Source organism: Rhipicephalus sanguineus, chromosome 3, assembly GCF_013339695.2.
Source record: "Rhipicephalus sanguineus isolate Rsan-2018 chromosome 3, BIME_Rsan_1.4, whole genome shotgun sequence".
In the NCBI taxonomy this organism is placed as follows: Eukaryota; Metazoa; Arthropoda; class Arachnida; order Ixodida; family Ixodidae; genus Rhipicephalus; species Rhipicephalus sanguineus.
The window spans coordinates 110,138,264-110,164,522 of NC_051178.1; the positions used below are offsets into that span (position 1 = coordinate 110,138,264).

Sequence of the window (26,259 nt, forward strand, 5' to 3'; positions counted from 1 at the left end):
TACGTTTCGACGATAAGCCGCACTTTCGAAATGGGGTATTAGTGACGTTGCCTTCTGGCTGTCATCCAAAGAAAAAGCTTTGTAGCCAAAGTGAACGAAGCCAAGCCACATCGGTAATGGCGGCCTCCTTACATGCAAACTAGCCATCATGCCACCACAGCGCCAAAAGGAAAGAAAATTGCTGTCGTAAATAGTGTCTAGGCTTAGTCTTGCGTCGTGAGCGTTGGCTAGGCTGTTGCTCAAAGTAAACAGCTAACGCGGAGCCTTCGCACTGCATCAACGACAGTTTTAAAGCTCCTCATCTCGAGAGAACGCAGGACACTCGGAGAACTGTTCTGCAAGTAAGTTGCAGCCGTTGCCGTCGGGGAAAAAATAATTATTAACACGATGTTTCTTTCACTGTAACTTGACTTGCCAATTTTTTACGCACTGTGTCAACGTCACTGTGCACCTTTTCGAACGCTTTTCACTTCGACAGCGTCGGCAATCCATGCACCGGTAAACTCACCGACGACTTTCCATTCGCAGTCCATCATCATTAGCCTTGTTTACATCCAATGCAGAACGATCACCTTTCCCAGCGATCCGAAATTACTGGTCGTACTTAAAGCTGCGTTCGCCTTTCTTTGACACCGAATGTCATCACACGCTTTAAGTATTACACAGCGCGCTATTCTAATCCACTCCGCTACTCTCTCTGTTAGCATTACGCCTCTCAAATTTCGTTCAGTTGCAAGATAATAAGGGCGCCTGCCCTTACTATCTAGCTTAAGCGTTATGCCACTTCGTATCTCTATTTCTTTTCAGTGGAGAACTATACGAAAGGGGAATCGATCGAAGAGAGCTTCGGGCCACCACCTTTTAAAGATCTTCGTGATGACTTTGTTCACATGAAAGTGCAGCCAAACAGCAAACTCAGAAACCTGCTAGAATACGCCAAGAAAGCGTTCCAGGCGAGTATTCAAGCGGCACCCAGAACAAATATAAGCATAGAAACGCCGTTTGCAAAATTCTGTGAGCGATTTTGATTCTTTTTTTCAGGACGAAGCAAAAAGGCAGATAGTGTTCACCGGCTCAGGTCACGCTCTGGCAAAAACCATCACGTGCGTCGAGATAATGAAGCGAAAGCACAAGGCAAGTCAATATTCCCTTGCATAGCCTTTTAAGAGTGCTGCAATAAAGGATAACCTTGCAGCATTCTCTAGATTCAAGTATACGGCTGCACATGGATTGCGGATAATGTGGCTCTTCATAACTCCTTCTCTGCCACACTGTTATCCGGAATTCTGACCAAAACTGGCCGAATTGTTTTATTGTGGCCCTTTCTTGCGAACATTTCTTCATTCATCCTTGCGAATGAACTTGCCTTTGCGTTTGCTGCCCAATGGTATGCATGCCGCCGTCTCCCACAAGCATGGAAAAGGGCCGAGACAAAGCCAGCTAATCCTTGGCAGTGTGTGAAAAGGAAAAACACGATGGACGAGCCCTGCTCGTCAATAGTTCTGTCCGTGCGGAAGAAGCTGAGCAGTAGCACTATCTTGTAGAACCAAAGTCTGCCCTTGAATACACTATTTCTTGTTCACTAGCGAAGCGTTCAACAACTCTACACAGGAGTGGTAGGCGCTGTTTTTCTTCTTTTTTGTCACGCTTTTCAAAGCAAGTCAAATTGGCATTTGGGCAAGTTGGTGACAAATCATCTTTGAAGAAGGAAAGCAGCACACTATCCACGACACATAATGAGCTGTTGTCCTGCATGTATTCCTTATCTTTTTGTGTCGGGTTTTACTTTACACTGCATCCGACACTTCACTTGATGAGGTAACAAAGGGAGCTTGTACACCTGCAGGAGGTCCATCAAGTGAACAAGATCCTGTACAAGAAGTGAGTAGTGCCACATCCCATACGCTGATTGTGTTCAATCTCGTGCAGTTGTGGTGAAAAGGAAAATGGTTCTCACTACCACTCGTTTTCTTGTGTAGAGTCGAAGACTGCTGGGAACCGAAGTCGCCGGAATTCGACAGGTTGAAGATTGTCCGAGAAATACCGACGATTCACATACTTCTGAGCAAGGATCCAGTTGATGCGACACAGCTAGGGTGAGTGGTGCCGACTTTGGCTACAGCTGCAAAACAAGTAGTGGGGCGGTGTGTGGGATAGTCGGTTACAGCCCAAGAAAAAAATGTCAGCTCTGCCCACAATTTGCATAAATGATCCATCCAATAGTGCTTACTCATTTTCGTGAGGTCAAGCACTTCTTGAGTGTTTTAGATAGTTTTTTCCATACAGACGCACCTTTGTGTTGCTGGTTTTAAGTCATGGAACGTTATAGTAAATTTAGTCAGGGATTCTGACATTGCTGCCCAGTGCAGCTTAATGTTGTAGGTAGTAACAACTAACTGTTAAAGGGGCCCTCCTACACTATTCAAGCCCCCATTTTTTACTTGTGGGTTGCGTAGACTGAAGGATGAGAAGATTAATGCAGCAAGAATGGCAGTGATAGGGGCACACACTCCATAGTTATTCAACCCAGAAAAATTCAAAATACAAGAAGGAAAATGCCTACCCTCAACTCGATCTTTGTGGGATCACATGACCACATTTCACTCTCCACTGATGTTACAAGGTGCCACGAATGAAATGAGTTGAAAGGTACTACGTAGGAGAAGCTTGCACATCATTGTCGCCTGTTCCATCCAGCGAAGCAATCACGCCGTTACCACTGTAATCTTACCACAGGTTGCACATACGTGGTGCTGCACCCCCACCCCCGCACTCCGAGAAAAAGGACGAGCTCAATAGCAATGCGTCCAGGTGAAAGACTCACCCTTTGAATGCTGCAACACTCATGAGTGCACAAGAGGCTGCGCAGGAGAGTAGACGAGCAAGAACAAAAACTTTTGTGTAACGACAAACCTCATGTACTCATTTTTTTATGCTCGGAGGCCACAGGCAGCACCCCTACCACATTTTAAATATAAATTTTTTTTCATGGCACAATCTGTTTGCGTTAGTATAAAAAGTACAAAGATTCCTCGATCTCGAAGGAGGATAATGCATCTGGAAAATGAGGAAGCTCGCAAACGTACGTAAGCAAGAGGAAAAAGTGGGAGAAGCCTTTCATGTGGACATCCAATCAGCACAGGCAAAAAGCCAGAGGCGAAATAGTGGCCAGTTCCTCTATCGTGTTTTGCAGTAATTTTTTTTCAACAGTGTCTGTTTGGCGTTCGATGGAAAAGCACGCTAAAGAAAAGCCATTAATAACTTTTTTTAGTGCATTTCCTTTCCTCAATCATTTCTAACATTACATTTATCCAATCAAAGGCCTGCGCTCCTCTCTGTCATTTCCACTCGCAATAGTTATGGCGAGTGCCACGGTGCATTGATGTGGTCGGCAGCGCTGTAGCGATTTCATTGTGTTATTAAAATGGTAAATCTTTGACATCGGTGCTTTGACATATTCGAAAATGATTTCCAACCATTAGTCTACGCAACCCACAAATAAAAAGATAGGTGCTTCAAGTGCTGGAGGGCGCCTTTAACCACTAACACGTGTAGTATTTACATTACGAGAAAAATTACTTACGGTTCGAGCGGAAACCAGCTAGAACGACTGTCTTTCACAGGTGAACGGCAGGCATGCCATGGTTCTCTGGGCAGAGCCCACATTTTTTCTTGGGTTGCATCAGTGTAGCAGTAGTGTAGCCAGAATTTTTTTTTTTTTTTTTTTTGGGGGGGGGGCACAACTATACTTTTGTATGCTTGTGCGTACATTTGTATGTGACTATGTATATATGCTTATTCCCCCCCCCCCCTCCCGGCTACGCCAGTGGAGTATATAGTTTTGCTGCACGTTTTTATTGCGTGTACAGATGGTAAGTGGTATTTATGAAGTTTTGCTGGTTTGCACTTTTCACATACTGCAGTGCCTGCCCATGAAAGAGCTTCAGTTTGTACGAAGCCATGGAAGTTGGCATCCCACTGGTTCTGTTGTAAAATAATCTATTTTATGATAAAAAGAAAGACAACTCTGATCACTCAAACTATTCCAAGAGGCAGTGACATGAAAACTAGCTGGCACTTTTCTTTATGCCATTTTTTTTTCTTTGAATGAGGATCCATAAAAAGAAGTGCATCCCTGTGCTTTTTGCGTGCACATGCGTGACATGCAACTTGCAGATGCCCCCCACGCAGGTGACACTGAAAGTTGAAAGAAAGAATGAAAGCCAAAACCTCTCAGAGGAGAAATTGAGTCAATGATTCTTCCCATATGAACCACAGTGATGCAATGGTGTGAAACCTCCCCTACTTATGCAAAGGTTTAAACAACACTGTATCTTATGCTATTAAGGTACCCTTTCTCAATACCAAAACCACCGCAGCATTCTTGCCCGAGAAGATGCCTAGTAAGCTCGAAAACACACACAGAAAAAATAAAATGCAGGTGGCGACATCTATACTCCGTTTCATATATCAGGTGTAACGCCGTGGAGGCTAGCGAGACTTCTTGCAGTAGATGCGTTCGCACCAAGCACCCGTAATGATTTTACCACCCGTAATACAATATATTTTCGTCTTTAGGCTCAGTAATAAATGAAGATTACTTTGTGCCTCAGAAACAAACCTGGTTATACAGTTGTCAATACGTTGTTCTCGATCGCTTAGGGTCTCTTCGCTTTCGTTTTTTGGTGTTTGATTGGCAGCCCGTCGGGACACCTCCTGTGCATGTTTTTGCTTGGCTTACACGAGCGTTTTCAACAAGAAGGCCAAGCGAGAGACGCGCGGGCTTGCATTTTGCAGACCGAACTTCTTGCATAGTTTCCACAGCATTGCACCTGATGTGTGAAACGGAGTCTAGGAAGTTTCCACACCAGCATATTGTGATGGTCAAAGATTTTGATAGTGTCCGTCTGCTGATGACTGCATAATTCTTTACTGGTAAAAAAATAATTATGTGTAGGAGAGGAGCCAGGCACCTAGCATGGCAAGGTTAAAAAAAAGATAGGTTGACCCCCCCCCCCTCGCTGCAAAAAAATGAGGATGTGAAATCCAAGGTATTGTGCCAACTTTCGAGTCTCGGCATTTCGGCAAGAAATATTAAAAGGGAAACGTTGACCTTCAGTTATCTGTTCTACCAATGAACCTATTGTTATGAAATTAATGACAATAGAGTTTTCAAAAAAACTTACTAGCCTAAACTGGCTACTGTTTCACTTTAGTGTCCCTTTTAAGTGCAGAATTTGACACCGTGAAAGAGTAATTAATAATTATCAGTCTGGTCCTGTTCATATCCTCCTCTTTCTTCCTTACTAAACTGTTGCTTGCACTAATGGTAGACAACAATTATTATTCTGACGTCATGTGATACATCAAGGTACTTCTCCTGATTTCTTCACGTTTCTATTCTTCAGGTACCAGGCACCCGGCTGCACTGATGGCAGCTGGTCTACAGAACAGAAGCCTCTGAAGTCGAGAAAGAAGCAGTTTCCAAAGAGGACACCTCGCAGGCAGAAGACGCAGCAGACTGCAGAGCAGTAAATGTGCACTGGAGAGCATACTTGTAAATAAAGCAATTTTGAACATTTTGTAGTTATGCTGTCTCACTAGAAGAAATGTCAGTATACAGTAATCCCTTGTTATAACAAAATCGCTTTACTCAAAATATCGCTTCTAAATTTCTTCCAGTCCTGACCCAAATGCAGGCGTATTTAAGCCGCATTTACTCGAATCTTAAAATGAAGTGGCGAGCAGAGGCATCGCCGAGAGACGGTGATCCTCTTGCACACGCAGTGTCGAATGCCGCCAACGTCTCATGCAGGCACGGAAGAGGTCACAAAAGTACCAAACCCATGACTGATGACCGCCTAGTAACAGGTATACCAAGCAAGTGCCCAGTGCAAACGGGAGCTGTCAAATTTCATGGTACAGTGCGCCCAAACTATTAATCTCGGTTGTAATTGCATTGCCAGTGTCCCCCCTTGATAGAATCTACACGACAATAAAGTTTTCCTGGTGCTCTGCGACACCACAAAACTGCGGTCTCTGAATGCGATAAAGTGGTCAAAAGACTGGGGCTGACTTGCACAGTAGCATTCCAATGGGTGCACTGCATGATCGGCCATGTGATTGTGTTATCCGGAGTGCTTTTTTTGCACTGAATAAAGTTTTGCTTAAAGAGACACTAAAGGCGAATAACAATTTATGTCAGAGTGAAAGCCCAACGTATGACGTCTAAAATGGCAATATTACCAACAGCAGTGCCCCACTTACCACCGAGGAATTAAGCTAAATGTATCACACGACGTGAGAGCGTTTGACTACAATTAATCACTAGTAATCAAACTAGCTGCAATAAAAAAAGAACCTTCCGTGCATCCAGAGACGTAACAAAATGCCACTTGTTCATTTCTGTTTGGTTCACGGAAAAAAGAACCTCTTTGGCGTTGCCAAGGGGAACGGCGAGCATGGTTAGAGGGTTTCGTTTTTGCCCAACTGCGCTTTGCCCGGCTTCGCCATGGTGGAAGGGACCTTCCTCCATGGGCTTCGCTCACGCGATCGTGTCTCAGTGGTAGTTTCGGTATCGCGTACTGCCGCGTGTGTTTTGCACGCTCGTGAAAGTCGCTCTGACAGAAAGTTTGACAAAATGCCACAATGCCCGATGGTGCACGCCGCCAATGCATGCCGTGCAGTAAAGGCAGGCAATGTTGGGCATGGCAACAGTGATGTCAAAAAGACTGCTTTCAGGCGGGTGATTTGAAGTGCGCTAACGCGATGCGGACCACTAAAACGTGATTTTATTTCAAAATAAGCACTTCCTTGGCACAAAAGTAGCACTACGAGGTTTCTGGACCACTATTTAAACAATCAACGTCGACTTAATATTTGCCTTTAGTGTCCCTTTAACTTATAACACATTTTTTTCGCCGTCCCACTGACTTCGTTATAACGAGAGATTATGAAACTCTTGTATTCATACCTAGGCAGCCTTGTTTGCAAGAGACGAGGGCAATGACATCCACTATGAAACCATCACGCGATTCATTATACGGACCTCTAATCGCAAACCTTGCTACCTGGCATTTCATATAATGAACACTGGTACTGAATCAAGAGTTCGCGAAACCTCGTCTGGTCGGGAACATCATGTCAAATAAGAGGACCGCCGACCAAAACACTTAAAATAACAAAAAAGACATTCAGCCCCCGTACGGGAGCCGAACGCTTGTTATTTTTTTAAGTGTTTGGTTGGCGTCCTCTTACTTTTGACCAATAATGGATACAATGATTTTACGTTAAAAATAGCAAGCAGTTATAGGCCTGCTAATGAAAGTGTGGAGTTCTAAATGTTTTCACATTTCCAACACACCTTCTACTATACATCGAAGACAGAGAGAATAAACGTAACCATAGCATCATGCAGGACCGTGCCAGGAATTTTTTCGGGGGGGGGTTGGCCCATTGCTGAAAACCTTGATTATTTCAGAAACACCTATTCTCACAATTTTTCGTAAAACCCTACTACTTCACCAAAATTGTGGGGAGGGGGGGGGTGGGCCCTTAGACCCCCCAGCTATGGGCCTGGCACGATGTACTTTCTGCGAAAATGCAGAGAAGGTTGAAAGACATACAGCCATAGTATGGTGCTTCAAATGACGCTGCTTCCCACTCTATTTTTGCACATAGCACCTGATAACACGTGCAATTACTGCTGAGCACACTTTTCTCGAGATTTCACAGAAGCAAAGGTCACTTCTCCATTTTACATTTCTCTTTATTGATCTTCTATCCCACTGGCATTGCCGAGGTGCACCTCTCATTCCACATGGTACAAAGGAACTTGAAACATCTAGGTCACGATTGATGTGGAAATGTGCAGCAAGGCTGCAAATGTGTGAAGAGGTCCCTCGACTGAAAATTTTTCCTTCGCAAAGTTGCAAACAGTGTAGTTTGCCATATTGGCCAGACACATTACGGCACTTCCTCAAAAGTCTTCGATTTCACTTATCCCAACCAATTAACACAGAACCGCCTGGAGCACTACTGTTCATTCTGTTTCGGTGGACTACCTGAAGAGGCTTATGCTACTCGCATGACAGATAACAAGGTACAGGTGAGCATTTAGAAATTAGTTGAATTGAAGGCGAGAAGCAGCGAAGCCAAGCCCATTTAGCAGACTCTAAAACTAGCACTCCCAGGTGTCCATCCTCAAAACCTCTTATAAACTCCTTGGTGTTCCTCCTTAAAACTTCTATCTGTTCCACCAATATATTCTGCACTTTGGCTGAAAGCCCAGGAAGTGGTGCTAGTCTTTAGATTTCTGCTTAGTAACCGCCGATTATGAGGGGCTCCGCTGCAGAGGGCTCCCAAAATTTTGACAACCTGGGGTTTCTTCTGTAACGTGCACCTCAAACTTCATTACACCACAGCTCCAACTGTGCAATTTAAATTGGCTTTAAAGTGAATAATTAAACAATGTCTTAACGAGCCTCTCAGACACCAGCCACCATTTTACCAACTCGCTGAGAAGGGGATACTATCAAGTGGCCACATGAAGATACCGCTAGGGTTTCTAAAACTGCCATTGGCATTTCTTTCGCAAAAGCTACGAGATATCGATGGCAAACTGGTTGATCCAAGTTGTGACAGAATCAACAGGCATGAAAGAGATCCTTATCTCTCATTAGATCAATGCCAGCAAGTGAATGCACAGTGTTCCGACACTTCTGCAACATGAGATTAAGTCATTTCTGCAACACTGAGATTAGGTCGTACGTGTTGTCATTTGTTGAACTTCGCAGCTGCATTAGTGCTAAGCGCAACGCCGTCTGATGTACGTTGTATGTCATGTACCAATTCAATTCGTCTGTGATCTCGTCAATCGTGTGCATCCAGCTCGAGGGTGCATAAAGCGCACACGCCAATGGCTGTGCTTTGCAGTGCTGTGTGCCACTTCCAACAGGGGCAGCACACTGAGAACTTATTTGTAAACAATTAGGGAATCCTGCCGGATGATGAAAATATGTACCCAGCAAACTAAGAGTCTGCTTTCTAAGCCTCTGGAAGACCGAGCGTGGGGAAACTGACACACCGCTGATGAAGTAGCTCGCTGTTAGTATGCTAGAGCATGTATGCGTGGTGACCGAGTGGCTTAACGCATCGTGCTACGGAGCAAGGGGTCACAGGTTCGAATCCCCCGTCTGACTCGAACTTAAGTTTTTTTTATTATTTCTTTATTTGCATCTACCTCGAATTTTCGCTCACAACCAAAGATGACGCCGCCGACCCCATAGACACCGGAATTTCTAGGAAACGAGCTCTTTAATGCTATCGCATTGAAATTTTCAGCAGCACGGAACCAAAAGCTGCGCTATGAAAGACCAACTGCTACGAAATTTTGGGTCACAAAAATGCCTCGTTTCAGTGCGTACACATAGAGCAGACCCTGCACAAAATATCGCGCTGTAAATACAAATTGATGCATCAGGGAAAACATATGAAAGTAGGTATTTTTGACACAGATTAAAAAAAGATTGTGACAGCCCCATGTCAAGGTGGTAATCAGCCAAGGTGTTTAGCACACAACACAGAGGTGAGACAGAATTTTGAACCATAGCCGCCACACACCCTGCAACTACGTCCCAAATGTTTGTCCAGAAGCTCCTTTTGAATTTAGCGCATGCTCCTTAAAATTTTTCCATTTGAGTAGCATGGTACTAGCGTATTTTTGCCAAATTCTGCATTTCACAAAATGTGTTGTCTGTCTTGGCGCTTTGTGCACTATCTTAACTGGTGTTTTCACCCGTGTGTTCCATTCTATATTTTTATATTTTTAGTGGACCAGTGCAGTGGTGTTTTAGCCCTATTTGTGTGGCACATACATTTTAGTTGATGCACAGTAAGATGCATAGTACAGTAAGGTACCATATACAGCTACACTGTAAAAATTGCCGTTACTATTTGCCAAACATGGAACCCAAAAAGTTGAGAACCAACACAGTGCCCCGGAGTGACCTCGGAGATTAAGTGGTGGCACCCAGGTGCCAAAGATCTTGGAAGCCTTGCTCTGGAACTAGCATCGCATACACTCGCCACCAAGTACATACGTTGTTTGTTCAGGTGTCAAACAAAAGGCAGTTGTCAAGATGTAAGTGGAAATCATGAACCCTGCAGCTATGTCAAGGCTGTGTCTAAGGTATGCAAGTATTCATTTCTAATCAATTTAGACAAAGTGCAATTTCGCTGCAATCATCTTTTATGCCCAGTTTAGATGCACCGCCATAGTCGCGTATGTACACGTAAGTATGTCGCAAAAGCACGGCAAAATGTTGTCCAACAAACCACACCCAACGTACGATTTTTATGGTGCTACAAGTGTCAGTGGTAAGTACCATCCATTTCCACATAGTCGGTAAGCAATGAAATTGGCTAAAGCATTTAGAGTCACATAGGAAAAAAATGAAATGAAAACTAGTGCGACATTTCAAGGACTAGGCAAGGTAAACTGAATGGGAAATAGTACACTAAACATAGGCAGAAAACAGGAGCTGTCGGGTACCATCTCCTAACCTAATCGCGTTATCTAACACACGACACCCAGTGCTGCGCAAAAGATGTAAGTATATAAGCGAAATGATTTTGAAACACAGATGTATATGCACAGATACCACAACTGCACACTTAAAATAACACTTGTACACTCACACCTCAATATCACAAACTTGGATAGAACGAATTATCGTTTATAACGAAATTAATAATAGTCTTGTCATAGATACAGTGTTACAAATAAACATTTATAACAAATTTCGTATATAATGAAGTTATTTTCGTAGCAGATGTGACTTTGTTATAATGAGGTTTGAGTGTAGTTCGTGCCAGCGAAGAAAACTGCCTTCTTGTACAGCTCCATGTACTATGGGCTGGCTATCAATACCACACGTCCATATGTGTCCGTCCGATGATTGTGCAACGATATTAATGTTACTGCTGTGAATGGCAGGTCATGCTTATATGCGACTCTCAAATACTTCTTGGTTATTAATGAATCTTACAGGTGGCTTTCCCAAGGTATACAACAGTATGAAACAATCTCTGCCTCATCACAAGAACCGTCTCACGCACGTCTCTGCGCACTAATGGCCGTTTTGCACTATCGGACCTCTCTGCAGGCAAATGTACGGAAGAAATAAATAACAGAGCTAAATACCCATACATTCAGACAATTAAAAAAGAAAGCACGCGCCGTTTCATTACGCAGACATTCCCACTTTCGGGAGGCAACTGTAGAAAGTCAGGGGAAGGGCAATGAGGAGAAAGTGCATTTGCGCATGTACAGCACAGCTCTCCCAGAATCCTCTCTCGTCCTTGTGCAGGCTCCCAGTTAGCAGCTACGCTACTTACAATGCAATCCACTCCAGTCCCTACCGCTAACCACGCACGAGAGCATGGCACGCCTACGACAACACGAAGTGACAATAAACGCTGTCGCTGCCACTCAACAGATGCGACCCGGAACCCAGAAAGTTGAGAACCAGTGCAGTGCCTTGGTGCGACGTCACAGAGATTTCACACACGGTAACAGAGGTAACCGCCGTGGTGCTGCGTATGGAAGTGTGGATCTAAAACAACTTGTTCTAGAGTGCACGCACACGACACTACCGCGACCGAGGTCGACAACAGTCCGTGCCAGTGTGGGCAGGGTGGTTGGAACAGGTGGAAGTGAAAAGCTGAAACAGTGCTACTGGGAGAAATGCGCAGCGACAGACGACGGGCGACCACGGCCCGGTCAACGGGAGAGGACGTCTGCCAAGCGGGAAGGTCGCAGTGCACGTTCTGCGCTATATTTGGCAATACATCTCAGGCTTCACTCTCTCCGGCGGTGAGTTCCTCGTCAAGGATGGGAACGATGAGATTGTCCTTGGACATCAGGCTGTACTTGGTCACGAACGTGGTGAAACGGCGACACAGGCACGTCTGCTTCTGCAGAAAGAGCACACGTGGGAAGACTCAAAACACTGTAAGGGCACGTGAGGAAGACTGTGTAAAACGATACATTCATAAACACTCGCAATAACTGTGCCAAGGGGCATTACTGGTGCGCAAAAGATGCAATGGCTAACTGAGTGTCGTGATAGCACCTTTAGCGAGGCTAATGTGGCACTGTCTAGATGGAGCCCTCACCCTTCCTCCTTGCAATGGGTACTTCTTCCAATGGAAATTTTGGCTGCCAGTCACTTTAAAGCTGGGCACTGTGCTAGCCGATGTGCCGACAAAGAAGAGCTCACGAGGCACCAGCATGCAGTCTCAAGTACGACTAATGCACGACTTACAAATAGCAGCTAGCATATTAAATTGCGTATTAAACAATCTAATTAAGCTACTTGAAAGGAAGGGTGTTTCAGTTTCAAAGTGTGTCACAGACCACGCCCGGAGTGCTTGAAGATGTCACTTCCACTGAACTCAGTCAACTCTGCATTCAAAATGGCACATGGCCTAGCCGGCAGAGTGGAACGAAGAATTAAATTTCAAGCAGCACGCCATAATGCATCAGAAATCGTGTGAAATTACTCTGAAGCTGTCCGAAGTATGGTTCACCGAGTGCACCGCACCACGAAGGCCTAGTGCATTACTGTGTTTTTGGAAGCAGTATCAAATTAGAGAACAGTGAGAGTGCAGAATCCCACTGGTATGGCCTATTGTGTAACACCACAGCATTTAATGCTCTGCATTTGATGGCAATGTGGAACGCATTAAATCTGAATTAATCATTTGCTGCAAAGCTTAGCGCACATTAACGGTATGATCCAATGTGGCAGCCTAACCTGGTTTTGTGGAAAGATGGCACATGTGCCTTGGTCTAACGGACTAAGCAAGGTTAGAACATACAATTACACGATATGCAACACTAACATTGCTGTAGCAGTGCATCCGACTTTGAATTTATTTGAAAGGCAGTTTGCGAGAGCAGTAAACTCTGTTAGAAATAACTGATTTGTGGTTCTAGAAGTCTGAAAATTGCAGGAGTTTTTTTTTCCCTACTCAAGTATATCTTACAACTAACTGATCAGTACTGCTAATTATCCGCTAAGAGACTTCCAATTACCATGATTTCCCTGTACCATCAAGGCTAGCCAAGGCACAATGTGACAACTTGTAACGTTCCTTGGCTAGGATACAGTAAATTAGTCATGTAGTTACTGTCACATATAAAGCGCTTGACTCCCACACATGTGTTGCACTACGTGGTAACCCACTGCAAAAATCCCAACTGATGCCAGGTAACTGCATAAAAAATGCCTTGCTTAACAGATTCTCACAGTGCATGGGATCTTCACATTTATTTTCAAATACAAACCACATCTTTGACTAACACGATGAATTCCGGACACGCCGATAATCCAGGTTCCGCTTTCATCACCCACACAGACACATGCAAGCATAATCAGAGCAGCGAATAGTACAGTGTATAAGCACAACTATTAAATATGTTTAACAATGTTCTGACCACAAAATTTAACCTCTGAGCCTCAAGTAGTGAAGACTATGCCCTAACCACCATGCCACAGGCAAGTGCCTTGTCAGGCAGAACAGAATGCCACTGGGAGTGTACTGCTTGCAAGGAAGTGCATTTCTACAGCGCAGATGGCTTTCTTAAGAATTTCATCCATGCAAGCACTGAGACGCTTGGCAAGCTTTCAGAATGCTAACAGACTGTTGTGAATTGCCATATCAAGCTACAGTCGCCGACCGATAAATTGGACACCGATAATTCGGACATGCTCGGAAATTCGGACAGTCGCGCGGCACCGCCGATGATCCCATAGAAGTAATGTGTAAAGACGACCCATATTCGACAGCTGCGAGATCTACATTCGATTATCCGGACCCTGTCCGAGACTGTCGCGCAAGCCGAATCGCCAGCCATTATCTCCTCCGGCACCTGTACCATACAAAGTATGGCCTCAGAGATCAAACGAAAGCTAATTCGTGATCTATGAGGCTTTATTTCGATCGCTACTTTATGCCTCAGAGATCTTAAAGGCACTGGTCAACTGTGGGAAATCGTATCGACATCGCAAACATCCTACATTCCGGTTCCTGTATCCCCGGGCTGCGCTGCTATCGCCGTCATTCTGTCGAATGCGTCTGTGGTGAAGCGTTCTGCGCGCGTTCATTTTTATCTTGAGGCTTGCTTTATTTTACGCTCTGCTGTCTCAAAAGATCTGAGTTAAATGGCGCCAACGGTGCCCTCACATCCAGCGCCGAAGGCCGCACCGACGACAACGAAACGCGGCAGATACGTCAACTGCCGATTTTTCGGACGCCCGACTTTCCGGACATGCTCGAAAATTCTGGACGCTTTTGTGGCACCGTCACCAGCCCCACAGACGTCAATGGTCAAGAACGTCGGAAATTTCGGACGCTAAAACTTTTCAGCATCCGATTTTTCGGACTTTCTGCCCAAATTGCAGGTCCGAAAGGCAATAATTGAAGCCCCCCCTGCCGTGTCTATCATCTCGTAGGTTCGAACCAGCGCTTTCACGAGTCAACCTGTTTGAAACAGTAGCAGAGTCCGATAGTCAGCTTTGTCGCGATGCCGAAGTGTTATGGGTGAAGCGGACTGGAAATTCAAAGGGGCCGCTATCACGGCGCCGTGCGGTGTCTTTATGGATAAGCAGTGGAAATGCACGGAGGCATGATGGCGGCAGGTGGCAAGCGCGCCAGTACGGTTCAATCGCTGAAATCTTACGATAAGCATCTTCAGTCAACTGCTGGATGGTGCATGTGGCCTGGTGCAGTTGCATGTGTAGTGCACGCACTTAATAGGCGAGAACCCAAACGCGCCGCGCCGCCATTCATGCTGCCTCTTTGTGCGACCGCTAAGTGCGCCGCACAGACGCGTTGCCTTCACAAACGAAACCAGCTCGTCATCGTCCAACGATCACATCCCACTGGCCGAGATACAGGCTTGGTTGCACGTAAGCGGAAGTGTGGGCAGCAACGCATTGACAACTTTTTTTCGGCCACCGGGACCCCGAAGTGTCAATAAAAGTATTTTTTTTCGGACGCATTCGTTTTTTCGGACATTCGATAATTCGGACTTATTTACATTCCCCGTGGAGTCCGAATTATCGGTCGTCGACTGTATTTTGCATTGACAATTATCATTAACACCAGACAATTTCTGCCGTTTAATTGTTATGAAGCCCGTTCCCTGCATCTCGTATGGGAAAAGAACAACAGAAAGGAAGATGCATGCCTACCTCAAACTCGTCAAAGGTGGCTCTATGATGGTAGTACGCATGAGAGAATATCCGGTACACTCTTCGGCACACGGAACCTAACTTTGCTACCGAGGACTCCTTGATGCTAACTCTGCAAAAAACAAAAGAACAGTCCTACGTGAAAATACGTCCGCAGTAGGGTCTGACAGGTTTGCGGCACGTTCTTCTCTCAGCAACGAAACATCAACATGCACGTCCAAGCCTAAACACAGCTGCATCAAGCAATTCAGTAGGACTTTGAAACATTTTTTCTTGAAACCTGAGCAAACACTCGATTGAGAGCAATCCCAAAGAAACAAATTACAGCAGAGTTTCCCGAACTTTCTGGCTTTGGGGCACCGTGGAAGCTTTCACAAAATGCAGCAAAACATACCCCGCCACCCCAGTTTATAGGTAAACTGCGGAAGTGATTTGTTTGTGACAAGATGACACTATACACTGCATTCTTATGTGAAAAATAGGATAGGAGTTAGAACTCCGAGATGCCATTAACTGGACCCCACCATGGGGCAGAAAAAAAAGCAGGGGCCTTCTAATCTCGCAAGAAAGATTGACAGACAAGTTAAACAGCATCATAGATTCCTTGCCACATTAAAGCAAATCATTGGCCTATCAGCATTGTCTTCTGATTGGGAACATTTTCTTATTATGTTCAAAAAGTGTTTCAGTCCCTTCTACCGGAAAATTAAAGGAGATATGCTAGAGATATGTCGAATGTTAAGACTGCATGTTCGATTGCAAAACTATAAACCTCGATTTTTTTTTTTTTAGGACAGCAAACAACACAGTTGCAAAAAAAAAAAAAACCCTACTGAAGTGTGCTTGAATTCTGCAGCTTGAATCATCTGTGACAGTCACGTTCACTTGCTTATGCAAAATGTAAGCGAAAATTCTCTTGTACGCAAAATGTATGCAGCGCTCGTCCAACTTCTGTTCTCTTGCTTAGCTGTGTTAATGATCTTAGAAATGATGCTTTGCTAGCAATGCTGCATGCTTTAAAAACCGGGATCTGAACAAAGAGGGCGCCACACTCTATTAAAATGTACCCACAAAGTGATGTGTTCAAGTCTCAGTGCCTGCAAATTCTGCGAAAAAAATCCATAAAATTGGTTAGTCAGCCTTTTTAATTGTAAAATCATCTTTAAGGTATTAAGTGGTTGCTTTTTTTGATGATTAGCCTATCTTATATTTGTAGAAGTTTTCCGTTTTTTCCTTCAATGACACACACACACCACGGGTTTCATAAAATGTGTCCCGCACCATCTCATGATGAGAATGCACATTTTAGGGTGCCTACTCGAACATATGACATTTTTCATCTATAAAAATTATACACCAAGACAGCCTGACATTTAACATGGCAAGTTTTGGGAACTTATATCTAGACAGGCCAAAATACGAAAAGATCATTTGAAATCTGCAACATCACACAGACATAGCAGCGTCCGAAGTTTGAGCACGAAATTTAGAAGTACAACAATGACCTTAATTTTCTCTCTTAATAAAGAACCCATGATTGAAAAAGTAAGGACAACAGCGTCCTTGAAAGATAACGTCTCAGCTGAAAGTTATTTAGAGTATCGCATTCTGGTCCCATAAGCTAAGGCATGGCACTTTAAAAAGGTTTCGTACCGGCTTGGAAAGTACTTGTTGCTGTTGAGGAGACACGCAGCTCCGTCAAGCGTGTGTCGCGTATAGTCGATAGCTGGACACTCCTTGGGCGTCTTGTGGGCAGCGCAGAGGAAAATCCATTGTTCCGTGGCCGTCATTTGGGTGCAGCTGTCTGCGTTGCACTCGGCCTGCAATCAACGAGCAGGGCCGGCAAAGAAGTTCATCACGGCAAACAGCGACATACCCGACAAAATGTACGCAGACGTTCCCACTGCTCAGCAAAAGCTCTTTCCCCAATTAAAAAGAAAAATCGTACTTCTAGGGTATAAAGTGTCGAAATGACAATTCGGTTATAAAACATAACAGTAGCGTAGTACTCGTGAATCACTAACACCTGGTGCGTTCTTAGAACAAGCACCCCAATCCAAGCACGCAAGTGCACTTTTGCATTTCACCACGTAGCAACGCAGCTGCCACAGATAGCATTGAACCAATGAGCTGTTGCTTAGCAGCTGAAATAGAGGGCCACTGGGCTCCTAAGGAAAAAATTAAATTCTGGAGGTTTTACATGCCAATGCCACGATATGGGTATGAGGCATGCCATCTCTGCAGCAATATTACTGCAAATAAGTACGTTTACCATAGCGGGGAGAGGAGTGGCGGCGACTATGGATTAATTTCAGCCGACAGGGATCTTTAGTGGCACCTAAACCGCAGCGTGGTCAAGTAGTAGTATAGTGTGTGCCTCCAATGGAAGAGTCACTGGGTTCGATACCCACTACTGCCATGCACCAACAGGTTCTTTTTAATGGGGAGAGAGATACCCTAACCTTTAGCGCAGCGGTTAGGGTACTCCTTATGCTGAGAAGATGGCCTCTCCTCCACCTTCCATCTTTCACCCCCCGACCCTGGTGCTGTGCCATGATCTTTTATGGGTTGCCGAAATAAGTGTTGCACGTGGCCTGGAACTGAACCTGTACCCTCATGCTCTGCAATAGGACACCTTAGCTGCTAAGGCACCATGGTGTGTAGCAACAGGGCTACAATGGCAAGAAAAGCTGCCTGAAGCTTTAGAAATTTCTATTCCAAAATCTGCCCACCGTGGTTAGAAAAACAGTGACAGAATACTGTAGTTTATTACATTGCACACCCAGGCCTGAAAAACCTGCAGCTGTTATTTATTTGTAAAAGCCGTGCAGATGCAGTAAGATAAGGGCAGGAGTAGAAGAATAGGCAAGCACTTTTTTTTTTTGTTTTATTTTGCCCGAGAGCACATCTTTCACGAGATGTACACGTACCCCTAGATGGAGCACACAAGCAGCAGTGAACTTGGAACAGCATCAAAAATCTACAAGCAAACAGACTCTAGACTCTTCTTAGGTCCCACCAACTTCTTTGGCAACTAGGTAATTTCATGAGCTGCTAGATCTGGTGCACAGAGAAGATAAGAGAGGAGCGCCGATTCTGCCGTTCCACGAATTCCCACGGGACAAACCGTGCAACATGGATGCGAGCGTCTAGTTCATTCCTTTGCCCTCTCCCTCTGCTCCCCTTCTCACTTCTGCACATGCTTTCTGCTCCCCTTGAGCTCTCAGCAAACTGCTCACACACACGCAGCGCCATCTGTCAAGGTGTGTGGAAATCATTCTACACCTGCTCTCATGCTGAGCACATGCGCTGACTGGGGGCGGCACCACCGAAAAGTGGGGTGCGGTACAGATGACAAAATGGGTAGGGAAGCAAATGCGGGATCGCGGCAAAGCACGACCATGCGCCGTTGCCATAGAAACAACAAAGGGAGCCCCCGCCACAGCTCTGCTCGAGACGGCGTCTCTCCTCCGCTGCTTTTCTTCATCCATAGCGCCATCTGGCAAACATGCTGTGAAGCAAGATCTGGCGTTGCAGAACGTGTCCCTTTCAGGCGAGCGGAGTCTGCACTTCTGCCCGATCTTACTCAGTGATCTCAAGAAATAAGCTTGGTCGTAACAGGGACACCCAAGAGACATCCTTCACTAACAGATTTATAAGTGTATGGTCGGACACTGACAGACCGAAACTACCTCACAAATAATTTAATATCCGCTGAACTTCACAAATCATTCATAAAAGCTCAAGCTCACAAACCCCTCTAAATATGACCTGCCACGATTTCCTTGCTTAGCAGCTAAGTACACTTTGATGGTGACAAGACATGGAAGCACGGGCATTTGAGCATTCAAGAAGCACCAGCTGGTACACTTATTTCAATTCAAATCACTGTGGCACCGAATTGGATGCTGCAGCCAGCAATGGTAAACGCAAGGCCACAATTGAAGTTGCAGCCTCAAGCTCATAGCGCAAGCCATAGCCAAGTCACGCCACAGCGCAGTAGTGCAAAGCCATAGCTGCCGCAGAGGGTTCGCCGCATTGGCCAATGAAGGCTGCGACTGCATGTCGCAGTATAGTATACCATCATATTATCTATTGATCCTAAAACAAAACAGCATGTGTTATGCCTTCCACTCAATGAATTTTCAATGAGTGGCAGATCATTATTGTGCCCCCGGAAAACAAGAAAATGCAAGCACACGGAATAGCAATTGGTTGATGTAATTCAAGTTAATTGTACGGTAAGCTGCACTATTATTCTAACCAATTTCAAGGAAAATTGTATGCTGACTGAAATCTTACTGTAAGGTAGCACTTGTTCGTTCTACAATTTTTTATAGAATGTCTGAGATTCTTATGGGTCTTATTTGTCCAAAGAAAAAAAAACTACCACTGTAGACATACTTTCCGTCGGAGAAGCATGAACTAATCTGCCACTCAATATATTAGCAAGTGATGCAAATAAAGATGTGTAATGTCTTATTGAAGAAACACCAACCAAAACAACTGGTTTCGAAATATGATCGACGAACCAGAGGCAAGTGTGAATTATTAAGAAATCCCTAGAATAAAATGCATCACCTGTGCTACTGTCATGGCACTTTCAAAAACTGATAGCCTCATCAAAGTAATCATGAGGCACTCATCTGTGCTTTTGTCGCGGACATGTTCATTGTAGTTCAAATGTGAAGTCATGCAAAGACATTTGTGATAAAAGCAAGAAAGTGTTAGTGGTGATATGCATGCAATTAGATAAGCCATTTAAAAACAACTACAAACCTCACATACCTGCAGCTTGACTGCAAGACCATTTAACTCCATGCAGAACTGCCTGTAACGATAACATCACACAGCAGGCTTACACATGGGTAATGGTTGTTTCGGGATGCCCAAGCCCATACACCACAATAAACCCAATTAGCATTGACATCTTGTGACTGCATGCCAATCTAAGCACATCACTCCAACACAACCAAAGAATGTCAAATACACAGCTCAGTGCAAGACGAAGCTAGGTATTACAAGGATGCACAGAAGAATGTTGGTCTAACCTCATTCTTTCAAATGTGACTTTCGATGCAATTAAGAGACAGCAAATTCAAGAGATTGTTTTAGAAGTGATAAACCAGGCTTTGCGTACGGACGCTATTTTTGAAGAATAGCGTGCGTACCCCAAGAGGCTGGCTTTAGACGCATGCGCACTTGCGATAACCCAAGGCGATTGCGAACGCGAAGTACACCAATATTAAGAACTCTCTATTATGAGGCCTCCCACTGATCCAACGACATTAAGCGGGGGCGAACGTACCTTAGATGTTCGTACTTCCACACTCCCTCGTCCTGGCCATCGGGAGGCGTCAAGATTTCATCGACGTTCGCCGGGTCTTTGCGGATCGCCTGCTGGATGAACTGCACACCAAAGAACGTGTCATCGCACGGCTAGTAGAAACCGTCAAACACAACCAAACAAATAACCGCTTGCACGTTACATACCTGTTGAACTGCGAGCGTACTGTCCATTTCGTCGAATGGCTCATCGGGCCAGCTTGAGAAATTCTGGTCAACGAGAAATGAACAAGCAGAAAGTAAAGTCTAGGTCACGCGAAACGCAATCGAAATTCCAGAAACAGCAGTTAGCTGGACAGCCAGTAGAAATGGAGTGGACGCTTCAGGGAGCTTTAATATTCGGTGACACGGCGCCACCGATGCGCCAGAAAGACGCGTCAGATTATCAGTTTGCTTAGAACGCTAGTCAAAGAGGATATCGGAGGTAGAAAAACGATCAGCTAGGCCTTCGATCGGGCCCCGCTTACGTCAGCGCGAGGCAACGATTAAACAACTAACGGTCGCGAACGGATTAAACGCAGTACGCGCCCGTAATGTGCCGAAGAGGGGTTACAAAGAAAAAAACTGTCACCTCGGCTTTTGTTCCCGGTCGATTCCGCCGAAGAACACCCGCACTGTCAGCCATCTTCATGTTGCCGTGTTTCCAACCAGCGTTTGTGCGTGCGTTCGGTTGTTTCGCCTTCGCTGCTTCTTTTGCTTGCGCTCGTTGCGCCGCCTGGATAGAATCTGCGGGTACGCATATATGAATAGAGCACACCCACAACTGCGTGGTTCTTGTACTTTAGAGTGCCAATTTCCGCAGTATATGCAAACCGCCGTGTGCCTTTAATATCTAAAAGATGTTACCGAAGCCTAAACTGTTCCGTTCGCCTATAACTATCAAGTGTAACTACTTAAAAAACATCGCATTAGTTCAACGTACGTTTACTGCCGAACCGAGCTTGGCCGTGCTCTTTCAATACCATGGTTTTTCGCGCCTTAGCGCCGCCAAGCGGGATGCTGAGAAAGCTATATACGCACCATCTGTTGCTCTAGCAGCCGACAAGATATCCGAGCGAGCGGTAGTAATACGGGTACAAGATGCCTTGCATGCACCGCTGAAGCCAGAACTGCGCGACGAAACGAGTCGTGTCACACGTTCGCGTAGGTTGCTAGCGTCGCGAGGCGAAGCACTCTCCACTCGTAGCGACTGCCGGTGCCGTCTTTGCAGTGCGACGAGCGCCGCATATGGATCGCGCTGCGGCAAGCAGCCTGGCTTGAAAAACTCATTCACTGCAAACGGTGTGCGCCTGTCAGCGTAGCGACGCAGTCCACTAGCCATGGCAAGCACGGAGAGCACCTACATCCTCGACAGGCGAGAATCAGTCAAGGTGAGTGAGAGAGAAATTACATATATACAAAAAAAAAGTGGGCCGGGTTCGTGGCAGCGCAAACGCGCGGACCTGACAGCCGCGCGGTCAGCTGTGCGCGGACCGTGGCATTGCAACAAGTGCAGTTGAGCGTTTTGCTCTTTGGCCGAGTGCCCCGCGCTCTCGTATGCAGGTATCTCGATCTCCAATCTAAATCCTGCTCGCGTAACACCCGAGCACGATTTTGCGCGTGGTGCCGCGCGAGGATGCGACATCGTGTATTGTAGTACGTCGCTTTTCCACAGATGTATTGATCGACCCGTCCGGTGGCCAAATAAAAGAGGACCCGAGGCGACCTTCGACATTTTGGCATCGTGCATATGTCGCTTCTGGACAGTAGCATGCAGCGTCATTCGTGGCCTTTTTAACAGGTGCAATTAAGACACGCGCCGAGAAAGGTCGCGCTAACGTTTACTCCAGAGCGTGCGACGCTTAATAATTGACAGAGGCTGGCGGGAACCGGTTCGCCCTAATAACTCTTTGCAGTGCAACAAATCAGCTGAAGGAAATGAGGTGCTATAAATGATACGGCGGGTGGGCCGGCTTTCGGCGGTCACACCCCTTATCTCGGAAACCTTCGATGGAGGGGGGGCTTAACGTGCCGAAAGGCCGCCATTAGAGCGCGCGCGCGGCGAGAACTGTCGATAAGACGACGACCATTAGCTCTGCCGCCGCTGTTGCTTGTTGCGGCGCTGGTTTCGATCTCGCGACCGCGCTCCCAACGCGCGCGCGCGCTTTGGCGACCCGCCAAGTCTGTAGCTGGCGATCGGCGGATCAAAGTTGTCGAAGTTGATACGGATCGCAAAGTCTACCGAAACAGTTGTCGTTTTGCCGACGTAACACGTAGGACGTAACTCGATCCTTGTGCGACGCACGCAGGAACGGTGCAGCCACAACAACTGGGCCGGCATCCCAGTTTTGGCGATCGAGAGAGGTGGCAGCTAGGTTCTAATGAGCAGAAAGTCTGGGCGGCTAAATATTTGACGCGTTTCGCAATAATTTAGCGTGTTTTCGCGCGTACAACGCAAGCGATGACAATGGGGATGTATGTAAGCGCATTTAATGGTCGATATTTGGAATCAAATGCTAATTGTCTACATTATTTGTGTATTTGAATTTGTTAAAAAATTGGTTTTACTTCGAGTATACAAGACCGGCATTTTTATTGGAGCCTCGCGAGGAAGGATCGAATAAGAGGAGATTATAATTATCGTGAAATAGAGATAATCATAGAATCGCCGTCGTTGACACACACAGCACTGATGGCTTCTGAATAACTTTGCAATTCAGTTGAAAGAATATAAGATAATGGCAGTCTGCTGTCTCGATTTAGGCAAAACAAAAATATTTCTAAGTTTCGTCATATGTACCCGCGTACCTTGAAAACAACGTGCGGTGCAGTCCGATCCTTTGTTAAAGTATAGTGGTCAGCCATTAATAATGCAACGTAACTAAACAATTTTTCTACCCATATCGGTAAAAAGCCCTTGCCATTTAGGCGTACCTTTACACATGCACAAGTGGCGTTCGGGTTCATATACCATATAGCGGTGACAATCTATGGCAGAAATCAAACGGTGTGTTCCTACGGTTGGACGGACTCTGCATGTTATTCTAAATGGAAAGAGAGTACCTGTTACTCTTTTTGGTGAGTTCTGACTTGTGACATATATAACTCTCTTTAAAGGTTCACGTTGACTCTCTTTTGGATATTATTTCAGATAATTTTAGACAATATACTCTTTTTGGAGCGTCGTGGGAGGCGCGACTTTATAAAAAGAGGAGTTAATTTGTATCTTTTTATAGCATATGTGACAATTCTTGCAAGTCAGACCTCACGAAAAAGAGTAAGAGGTACTTTTTTTTTTAGAGAGGCATATCCTAAGACGAACACATTTAAATTGCGCAACGTACACGCTTCGACGTGCACATAGCTGGCGAGATGCTATACCTAATTGTTTCATTAACTATTGTAACGCGATTGCGTACCATGTAACTCAAAGCAGTTTGTCATATATACGAGCTCCCCATATGGTGTGCAATTTGAAAGTGGCATTACATGTGTGAATGTATGAAGTGGTATGAAAGATTAGTTTTTTTTAATTTCGAAAGCGAAAGCCTGCCCTTAGGCATAGTAATTGGTGGTGTCAAAAATACACATGCAAATTTGCTTCATGTATAAAGTCTAATAATGATCGGTGGTAAGGTCCACGGATCTTGCCTTAACATAGTTTAATTACAAAGCTTTAAAAAGTAATTCATCCGTAATTATGAACATCCCCGTACTCCTCTTTTTTTTCTCTCTCTCCCTCTGTGTATGTGTGTGCGTGCGTCCAAATTCCACTATCCGAACCACCCCATGAAAAAAAAATACGCCTGTATAGTTCAGCTCGCAATTTCTCAAATTTATTTCTGTTCCTTATTTCCTGACTTATTATTATTTATGTTTTTCGTATTTGGGTTAGTTTGGGAACCGTTGCTGCTCACGTTTTCTCGCCGTACGGTAGAAGCGAAGAAAGACTCCCGAAGACAGTTTCAGACAATCCTTCGTGGCAGGTGCAGAAACGAGGTCTGGCAGAGCTGACAAACGATTTCGCACACGCTGTTTCAGTCCATCAACGTCAAACATCTAAGCATTGGCACGCGCGCACCGCGGTATCTGGGCAACAATAACGCTGAGGCCGCGATGTTTGCTGACATTCGGGCTCTTAGGTGCGCACATTCATTGTGGTGTCGTAGGCGCAAGGCAGGAACGGAGGGAAAGAGACCTAGCGGTGGAAATACTCGCTCACCCGAAGGTCCACCTCGAAAACACGTACAGCAGAACCTCGTTATAAACGAACACGAGATATAACGAATTATCGGTATAGCAGAACGAATAAGAATTTTATTGATGGATTGATTGAATAACTTAATCAATCAATCAACGAAAGTTAAATACGAACTTCGTCGGTCACGCTCATTTCATTGAACTTATTATTTTAATAACAATACCGAAAACGTCAGCGCCGCAGCGATGTCGGCTATAACGAAGAAATATTGCTTTGCTCAAAGGCTCAAAACTCAAGAGGTAGCACTAAAAAGCTAAATAATTATTGCGAGACAATTTCACAACCGCATTTCTTTAAACGTGATTGTGACATTAAACATTGTTTAAAAATTTGGTCACAATCTTTCTTCAAATAAACGTGATTCTTCAAATAAACATGAACGCATGTCCGTTTTGTCAAAACGAACATTGTTCAGTTGTGATTTAGCCTTCTCACGTTTCGGTCTGTTTAGTTTGAAATGCCACAAGGAGACGGGTAAGGATTACCTCGTTTACAGTGGTTTCAAAGCCTAGAATAATTTGTTTTTGTATCTAGGATTTCCGCGCGAGCGGGTTGTCGATTTGTTCGTGCTAATTTTCTATCTCTACTGTTACAACGAATATCGGATATAACAAACTAATTCCGCATGCTACTTTGTTATAACGAAGGCTAGGCCGTATACAGAAGTACGGCGCCCAACTCATTTATTTTATCTTTCTCTTCTGCACTGATCTCATTAGCCTGGTCTATAAAGCGCTTGAAAATCATTGTAATTGGGCGGACCAACAACCTACGAAATATTAAAAGGGAAGAAAAAACACAAAGGCGGCAATATTTCACTGCAGAGGCGAAGATGAAAGCGTGGAACAAGACATTCCGTTCAGATGAGTATTCATGAGCCGTATTGATCTTTTAAGGTCGAAACAGTCAACCGTGTATAAGTGCATACTGGAAAGTTAAGTTATGTAATCCAAACCGTCACCTTTTCCCAGATGTACGGTATGTGACAGCGCGCCCTAAGGCAAAGGACTAAGAGAGCGTGACAAATTAAGATAAGCGCCGACTTCCAACCTTTTCCCAGAGTCCGTGAAATTAAACATTCGAAGCTCTGTTTTCGCTTCTTACGTACCAGCTTAGCAATCAGCTGAATCAAATAATTTTATTCGAGCAGAAAAGTCAAATTCCAGGTCGAGACGTCACTATCAGTAACGTAATATGAAACAATGAATGGGATGGAATAACATTAGATGCGGTGGAACGGGGTGGATGAATGGATAGCCACAGAGACTTTTGTGATCCTTAACACGAAGTAAAGAAAGAAAAAAGAAAGAAAGAAAGAAAGAAAGAAGAAAGAAAGAAAGAAAAAAAGAAACAGGATGGAGCGTCTCGTGATTCCGCTAGCCTCGGCAAGCCAACCTCCTCTAACGTTGCCCC

At 45.0% G+C, this 26,259-nt stretch overlaps 3 protein-coding genes across 4 annotated transcripts in view; 1 reads left to right on the top strand and 2 right to left on the bottom strand.

Annotated features, from left to right (window-relative positions):
* Positions 1-325: 325 nt before the first annotated feature.
* On the top strand, positions 326-5,577 carry LOC119386944 (ribonuclease P protein subunit p25-like protein). Its single transcript, XM_037654237.2, has 6 exons — positions 326-341; positions 808-953; positions 1,042-1,134; positions 1,847-1,881; positions 1,980-2,096; positions 5,409-5,577. Coding segments are annotated over exons 1-6 (519 nt in total). The 5' UTR covers positions 326-340; the 3' UTR covers positions 5,536-5,577.
* Positions 5,578-11,459: 5,882 nt separating this feature from the next.
* On the bottom strand, positions 11,460-21,957 carry LOC119386945 (MOB-like protein phocein). 2 transcript variants are annotated; one of them, XM_037654238.2, is made up of 8 exons: positions 21,627-21,957; positions 21,178-21,321; positions 20,754-20,816; positions 20,569-20,669; positions 20,040-20,091; positions 16,914-17,080; positions 15,261-15,372; positions 11,460-11,976 (listed from the first exon to the last, which is right to left on the bottom strand). In XM_037654238.2, the coding sequence occupies exons 1-8, from the start codon at positions 21,627-21,629 to the stop codon at positions 11,854-11,856; spliced, it is 765 nt and encodes a 254-aa protein (XP_037510166.1). In that variant the 5' UTR covers positions 21,630-21,957; the 3' UTR covers positions 11,460-11,853. The 2 variants fall into 2 exon arrangements, with proteins under 2 accessions (XP_037510166.1, XP_037510167.1); XM_037654239.2 differs by having other exon boundaries at positions 11,466-11,976; positions 20,049-20,091; positions 21,627-21,950.
* The window catches only part of LOC119385757 (MOB-like protein phocein), a 14,248-nt gene continuing 9,626 nt past the window's right edge, over positions 21,638-26,259 (bottom strand). The window contains exon 8 of the mRNA XM_049414093.1: positions 21,638-21,715. Coding sequence (XP_049270050.1) covers positions 21,638-21,715 — 78 coding nt within the window. The remainder of the gene's footprint in view (positions 21,716-26,259) is intronic.

Coding starts and splice junctions, on each gene's coding strand:
- LOC119386944 (XM_037654237.2), top strand. Junction 1,135..1,846: donor TAATGAAGCGAAAGCACAAG/GCAAGTCAATAT, acceptor GTACACCTGCAG/GAGGTCCATCAAGTGAACAA. Junction 2,097..5,408: donor GTTGATGCGACACAGCTAGG/GTGAGTGGTGCC, acceptor TCTATTCTTCAG/GTACCAGGCACCCGGCTGCA.
- LOC119386945 (XM_037654238.2), bottom strand. Junction 20,817..21,177: donor GACCGGGAACAAAAGCCGAG/GTGACAGTTTTT, acceptor CTCGTTGACCAG/AATTTCTCAAGCTGGCCCGA. Junction 17,081..20,039: donor TCAAGCTGCAGGTATGTGAG/GTTTGTAGTTGT, acceptor CGTTGATTGCAG/GCCGAGTGCAACGCAGACAG.